Source organism: Cajanus cajan, chromosome 11, assembly GCF_000230855.2.
Source record: "Cajanus cajan strain Asha chromosome 11, NIPB_CcT2T_4, whole genome shotgun sequence".
NCBI classification, from domain to species: domain Eukaryota; kingdom Viridiplantae; phylum Streptophyta; class Magnoliopsida; order Fabales; family Fabaceae; genus Cajanus; species Cajanus cajan.
In genome coordinates this window covers 32008290-32015925 of record NC_138527.1, presented here as the reverse complement: position 1 = coordinate 32015925, position 7636 = coordinate 32008290, and the positions used below count along the sequence as shown (strand labels likewise).

At 28.3% G+C, this 7636-nt stretch overlaps 1 protein-coding gene and 1 non-coding gene across 2 annotated transcripts; both read right to left on the bottom strand.

Moving 5' to 3' along the window:
* Positions 1-859: 859 nt before the first annotated feature.
* LOC109801054 (CURVATURE THYLAKOID 1D-like protein) lies at positions 860-3834 on the bottom strand. Its single transcript, XM_020362024.3, has 5 exons — positions 3678-3834; positions 3196-3419; positions 1468-1572; positions 1303-1374; positions 860-1211 (listed from the first exon to the last, which is right to left on the bottom strand). The coding sequence occupies exons 1-5, from the start codon at positions 3784-3786 to the stop codon at positions 1140-1142; spliced, it is 582 nt and encodes a 193-aa protein (XP_020217613.1). The 5' UTR covers positions 3787-3834; the 3' UTR covers positions 860-1139.
* On the bottom strand, positions 2565-2655 carry LOC114916065 (small nucleolar RNA snoR128). The gene has a single exon (XR_003804367.1). It is a non-coding gene; the product is annotated as a small nucleolar RNA snoR128 (small nucleolar RNA).
* Positions 3835-7636: the final 3802 nt, after the last annotated feature.

Sequence of the window (7636 nt, the reverse complement as noted above, 5' to 3'; positions counted from 1 at the left end):
CTAATTGATGGACGATAAATAAGTAACTTAAACGGATGTCTTCAAATAATAGGTGATTATATTTTACTCATTTATAAATAAAAGGAAAGCAGACATGATAATACTGATATCTGCAAGCATTCTCTAAAATATTTAAATATATGTTTATCTTGAATTTCTCATATTTTTCTTAATATTTCTATAAAAAATTAATATTAAATATAAGTTTAAACATCAATTATTTAAATATCCATGTTTAACTTGATTTTCTCATATTTTTCTTAGTATTTCTACAAAATTAACATTAAATACAAATTTAATGATTAATATAAAATATATTTTTTTATTATTTCAATAAAATTAAAATCAGATACAAGTTTTTTATCCATAAAAAAAATTACAAAGACACAACATAAATTGAACTTAAATAAATCATCACGATTCTAACCCAACTCCTCTCCCCTTCCCAACCACTAAACTAACCTTAATGTTCTAATAAATACAAGTTTCATTTTATTTATAATAATTTTTAATTTTTATAAAAATCTCAAATATCTAAGAATATCTACAAATACTCATAAAATTCTGAAGTTACTGCTTACCGAATTACTCGCAGACGAAGAATGAGTACATGACAATCGACGAGCATGAACAACCAAGCATGAACAAGTATTCTACTATCCATCCCCACAAACCCAAATATCATCCCTAGTTATCAGTCAATTTGGCAATAGCCGTTATTGCTCATTATAACCAAATGTGTTTATTGTTAGAAAATTAAATTAAACATAACTTTCCAAACCAACTTCAAGAAAAAAATAATAAGTAATTACCTTCTAGCTTTTAACTAAGATTTACTTATATTTCACACCCAATGAAATGGGAAAAAAACCTCTCAAACATATAATCACTGCGTTCGAAAGCAGCTATATGAGATTACACATTGCAGATTTCAAATGTGCAACTAAACATAAACTAATTGTTTAGTAAGGCCTTATGGAGGTTACATCTATCAAATGTGTAACCAAACATAGCCCAAAAATTTAGTAGTGCCTTATGGAAGACAAAATATTATCATATCATTTAACTAAGCCAAAGGTAATTGTTACTGTACATTCATATTTAAGTGACCAGAATTAATATTTCATCAACCCGAACAATCAATTGTCTTCTGAACCAAAAATTTGTTCCTTGAGCTCCTCTATTTTAACAGAGAGTTCATCTCTATTTTGCTGCAGGAAAACAAAAGTAATTAATCTGGGTAACCGAAACCAAGATACACATATCAGCAAAAATAACAGTAATTGGATCCAGAGGGAGTACCTTGAAAAGAAGATAACGGGAACTGAACCATACTGTATATGCAAGCCCTACAACTTCCAACAACTTGGGAAACTGTACCATAATAATGAACAAGAAACATCAGCATTCAAAAAGTTTGGCCTTGGGTTTGAAAAATATTTACATCATCACTGCTTTGATACCCACCAATGGAATAGAATCAATTGCACCAATAACAGCTGATGTTAGCCACAGAGTCACTATAGCACCAGCCCCATACAAGACAACGGAACCAGCGTCATCTTTATCAAACTGTTAAGGAAAAAAAGACAGCAGATTAGATTAAACAAACACAACAAAACCAGGTCATTTGAATTCTTAATAATATACAAGTAATGCAATGCAAACACAGACAGAAAAAATTACAGTCGACCCTCTCAATAAGAAATAGGGTGTCAGTTTCACAAGCACCAGCCAGTATCTGATGCTTCACAAAATCAAATCAAATTAGAAACAATTTAATGTTACATCATTGACTTAAGATGCCATACCCAATCACTTTAGTAAAGAAAATGAAGACGCCCACCCTTTGATGGTACCTTTAGAGTTTAGACAAATAATTTTCACAATGGCTTTGGAGCTGAGAGTTTGACAAGTAATATTATTAATAGAATTGAACAAAAAATAAGAATAGAAAATACAACAGCTAAAAGAATCATTTTCCCTTCTAGCATATTTTGTTGTCATAGAAAAGAGATAAAAAGGAGTACCATAACACCTACAAACCAGTGTACAACCTTACCAAAGCTAATAATATGAGGCTAATAGATTACACACAGTAATCGTGGTGGGCAATTAATCCATTAGATACCCCCAATCCCAATGGCCAGGATAAAAATGTTAGTGTCTGGTAAAAACTCATAAATGATGTCACAGCAATCACAGTAGCTAATGTTCAGTAAACAGGACATATATATGCAATAATTTGGAAACAATAATCAACACTAACCTTTTCTCATGAATTAAATATAACATGAATCAACAATAGAAAGTTTGGTCTAACATTAAAAATATTAAAACGGAAGTTGAATCATTTAAACCATCTAGATGAGTCAATGGTTATAAAAAGCTATTAAAAAAAATGAGACATGAGATATGAAGCGTCTAAGGAAACCAAATATGAAGCTTTTGGCTAAAACAAAGGCAGAATAGCTTAGCAAAAGCTCAAGTAAATTTAAATAAGTCAAAAACAATGATATGCTGTCAAAAACAATTTCACAAAAACAAAAACTAACTGCATGGAGTTGCTCAGGTAACCGCTCAGATTCGACATGACTGCCGAAGCATCATCCAGCATTCTATAAATGCTATCAATAAGCTGGATCATCATAGCAACTCCATATTTGAAATAGAAAAAAGTGTAAACCAACCGGGGAAAAATAACATGAGCTTTGAAACACCAACCAATTTCATAATCTACTAATGACATCAATAAACTATAATGTCATCATGAGCCAGCTTGTTTAAAAGTAAAAAAATAAAATAAAAATTAAAGTGTTACAACCACAAAATCAGATGCTTTCCATTTCAATAATCTCCTGGATAAATCTAAGAATTAAAGAGTAATTTTTAAAAATGTGATTTTTGAAGAAACTGAAAAGAATTGCTGATTAAACGGTACACACAAACAAATTTAAAAATTAAAATAATTAAAAAAAAACTGCTTATTTTATTAAAAAAAACACTTTAAAAAAAAAAAAAAAAACTTCAACCATGTAGCAACTCAACATTTGAAATACGAAAAAAATGTAAACTGGCAGGGACAAAACATTTGCCATGGAAACACCAAATTCATAGTAAATAACCTAGAGTGTATAGACACTACAGAGATCAGAAAAAGCTCAATAGGCAAAAAGTGATTAAGTTGACCCTTACATTGATCTTATCCAGCAAATTAAACGACAAATCCTCTCCATCAACAGGTAACACTTCCTTCGTGTCTTCATTCCCCGTTTTATCGAACTCATTCCTATCATCTGCTTTAACGTCCTCCAGGGTTATGACACCATCACGTTTCTCATTGAAAAACGGACTAGCCCCATTGGATCTTTCTTCAGATGTCGTTGCCCTGGCAGATAAATTCCTCAAGCAAATTGATCCTGCAATTTCAGCAATAAAACATAGTCATACCAGTTGCTCCAAAAATTTAATTAACAAAAGAGAGACACAAACAATGGCATACAACAGCGCAAGTTAAAGACGCGAAAGTCGGGGAACCCTAGAGTGTTCGAAGCCACCCACGAGGTTAACAATTTAGTTTAAGTTTAGACAGAGAACGATTAAAAAAGCAGCAGAGAGAGAGAATGGTAGGTTTTGGTTGGGATTGAATAAGAAATTAAAAGGATTGAAGAACGTACGAGATAAGAGTGCGGCGTGGGGAGTGAGAAGGGTTTGTCTGTGAGGAAAAGAGGGGAAAACGTTGGGAAGTTTCGAGAGAGTGATAGGCTGAAGTGTAGAAAGCCCCATTCTGAATTCAAGTGTGAGTTGAGAATGGGGATTCAATGCCCATTATATACAAAGTGGTCTAGGGTTTTCGGTTCTCTTTCTTTTGATATATTTTTTTTTTAAATTTTAATTTTTAAGTTTCATACTTTCTTTAATCTTTACTATCTTTTTTTATATACCTTTAATCTTTACTTTCTTAGTTTTAATCTTGACTATCTTTAGTATACCAAAACAATCTATACTATCTTTTTTTTTTACAAAAATTTTAATTAATTACTATTTTTTACCTTTTATTCAATAAAGTAATTATTTTCTTTCAATTATACTTTTATGGATATTTAAAATTATTTTTCACTATTTTTAAATTTTAAATTATATTTTATTTCTTTGAATGTAGTCCATAATATACATAAATAAAATTTATATTAAATATAAATATATTATCCAAGTAAAACTTTGATTCTAATAAAAAATATATATCTAAAAGAAATGTACTTAAACTTTTTTATAACAAAACTAATTGAGATGATAAAAATGTAAGCATGGTTAAAAAATAAAAATAAAAAATATTTGTATCATTATGATATAGTTTATGTCTTTAGTAACAGGTTAAATTTAAAAAATAAAAAACATTAAGAGGGAGAGAGGGGTCTTTTCATAAAACTGAATGATTATTTTTTTCTAAAAAGGTTAAATAAAAATACTCACATAACAATACTTGGCCAAAATTTATTTAATAGAAATTATTGATGAAAAAATTACGATTCGCTTAAAGATAAATTACATTCTTCTTCTATGTTATTTTAAAATATACATTTTTATGAATATATCTCATAGTTTAATCTATTTTAATGTAAATGAGTTTTTAGACTTTTTTTCTCTTGCTGTTTTTACATGATTCTTAGCTAGTTTTGAATTTTTACCATGAATTTTTTGTGGCTTCAGAATATGAGTTTCAAAACCAATAATAACCGTATTTAATAATTCATTCTAATTTCTAAAATATTAAAATTAATAATAAAATGTTCAAAACTAATTAATAATGACATTGAAAGTTAAAAAAAAATTATAAAATGTTAGGAAAACATATTCCATAATTTTCACTATTTTTAAAATATTTTTTAAATTAAAAAGAGTTAAAGTATAATTCATATTATGCACCCAAAAAGAAAAGTATAATTCATATTTCATGAAATAAAGTGTATACTTTAAAAGAAAGGGAAAGATGGGTGTAATTTAAGTAAACTTTAATTCAAATCCAATTTTGACCATCAATTGGTTTATAAACTAGTTTGAATCCAACTTCGCTAAAAGGCAAACTATTTTTTATATGTTTTTTTTTTTTTGGTTTTTTTTATAAGTGGTTTAATTTTAAAATTTAATGCAACCATAAACCTTTATTGTCAAGGTTCCACACTTTCATATTTGAGCGGAAGATCAGAGCAATAGTTTTTAAAGTTTATATTGGGCCTAATTCAATTCGTTTGCATGGAACTGGTCCAATTTTAAGGCTACAATTAATTTCTTGAAACCCTACTTTCTCTATTAGACTAAGTTAGATTTGAGTCCAAGACATTACAAATACATTGCAGCCTTTTGGATCATCAAAAGGGTTAGAGTTGAATAATTTCACGGCTTAATGACAAAAAAAAAAAAAAAGATAGAGACAACATAATGGTTGTAGTAAGTGTTTAAGTGATAAATTTATTTACTGTAATATGAATCTTGAATATTAATTACACTTTTTTTAAGACGTGAAGTATATATTTTTTATTGTGAGATACACATACATATGATATGTATGTGTATGTGTGTTTATTTGGTATGAAGTACGTATGTATATACATAAAATATATTTTTTGTATGTGATTTTTACACACAATATATAATTTATTATTATAGGCTATGAATTAAGATTCTCTTACTCTAAGAATAATTTATAATTAATATTAAATTTTAACTATTAAATTATTAAATTAAAATATCTTACTAAATTAATTAAGTCTATAAATTTTTAAAACAATTTGATACTCTTTTTAAAGTTATATATAAACAAAAAATGCTTAAATTATTTTGACTAAAATTAAAAAAAAAAAAAAACAAGTCAACCTTGTTTAATATTTTTAATCCCAAAATACTCTTATGATAATAAATGATAACACTATCTATTCAATTCGACTCACTTAACTTGCAAGCGTAACTGGTTCAAATTGGATTAGCCCATTTAACCCTCCAAGAATTAAAACATAATGCAAAAAAAAATTATTATATTTAAATAATTAAAAAAACAAAATGTTATTTGAATGATATTTTATTTTGTATTTGAATCAATAAATGATTTGATAGAAAATTGTGACTTTTTTTTCTAAAAAAGAAAAGAGATAAGCATTGTTGATTTTTTTATATTTTAAGAAATTCAATGAGTTAACTCACCTAACTCATCAACCCATGATTGGTTGAGTTGGGTTGAGATTTTGTTGACTCCAAAAAAGTGAGTCAAGTTAGGCTAACTCATTTTAAGTCCCAAACCATGGTGAGCCAACCCAAATGAGCCAACCCAAATGAGCCAAGTTGGTTCCTTTTTATACTTGTAATTATTATCATCATCATTATCACTACCATTGTTATTACTTACTATTATCATCATCATTGTTGTCTCTATCACTACTATCACTGCCACGTGACATTGACGATAGTATTAACAACAATGGTGGTGATGATGGTGGTATAGTAAGTGATAATAATTGTAGAGACAACAATAATAATAATCAAATAGAAGTGTTTATAAGTGAGTTTTAATATCAATCTTAATTGTTTTTATCGATAATCTAAAGATTGATATCTCATATTTCATATCATAGTAGATATTTGCTTATCTATTCTTTAACAATAAAATAAATATAGAAACATGTTGATATAAAGAGAAATTAATGTTCAACCTGAGAAAGAATAAGGAGGACAAAAAAATAAGACCCACAAAGAGAGGTAAGCAACTCACCCTCGGAATAAAAAGTGGTTGAAGTTCTTAAGTGTAATACGGTGTGTAGGCCTCACCAAAAATTACTTAAGCAGCTTTGTAAGATATCAAAGTTAAAGATGCTATGAGCCTCTAAATCATCAGCTGAATCATATCCATAGCCATTATATTTCGACTCATCAGAACTACTTGTACATGGGTAGTCAGTTCTAGAATTATTGTCATCTGGAAGTTGTGTCACGACTATCTCCAGCTGCACGCAATTCAATTAGGAAATAAGAAATGGAAAATATGTTTACAAGCAAATATCATAACAATATCGCAAGTGTGGTTTGATTCTAGCAGTTTCATTTTGTATAGTCAAGAATAAATAAGAAGAAATAGAATACACCCTATAAAATTGTCTGCATGTTGATGTGATAAAAAGTTTTCTATTTATCTTAATGGGTCTACCTCACACAAGAACTAAAGTCACTTAAAACAAATATGTATGTCTAAATTCACTAAGCCATACTCCCTTCTTTTCTTTTCTAAATCAACCTTTTCCTTTAAAGAAATTTAACATAACATAGAAATATTTGTTGAGCTTAGGAGAGCTTGAATCTTAAAGGAGTTTTGATGATCACAACAAGTATACAACAACAACTTGGACCACAACAAAGTCAAAGAAGAGTCAAGAAAATGCTATGAAATGGAGCTATGTAATAGAACTTAGGAAATAAATTGTTTTGAATGTGTTTCTATATTTTGTGTGCTTTGTATGCTATGTGCATAAGCAAATCTATATCTAAACTAAGTAGAGAGTATATGATGATGAATTAAAAAGATTGGAAACTTATTTTGAGGTATAAAATGAAGTTTTAAAACTAACTCAAAATAATCGATTATCATTAA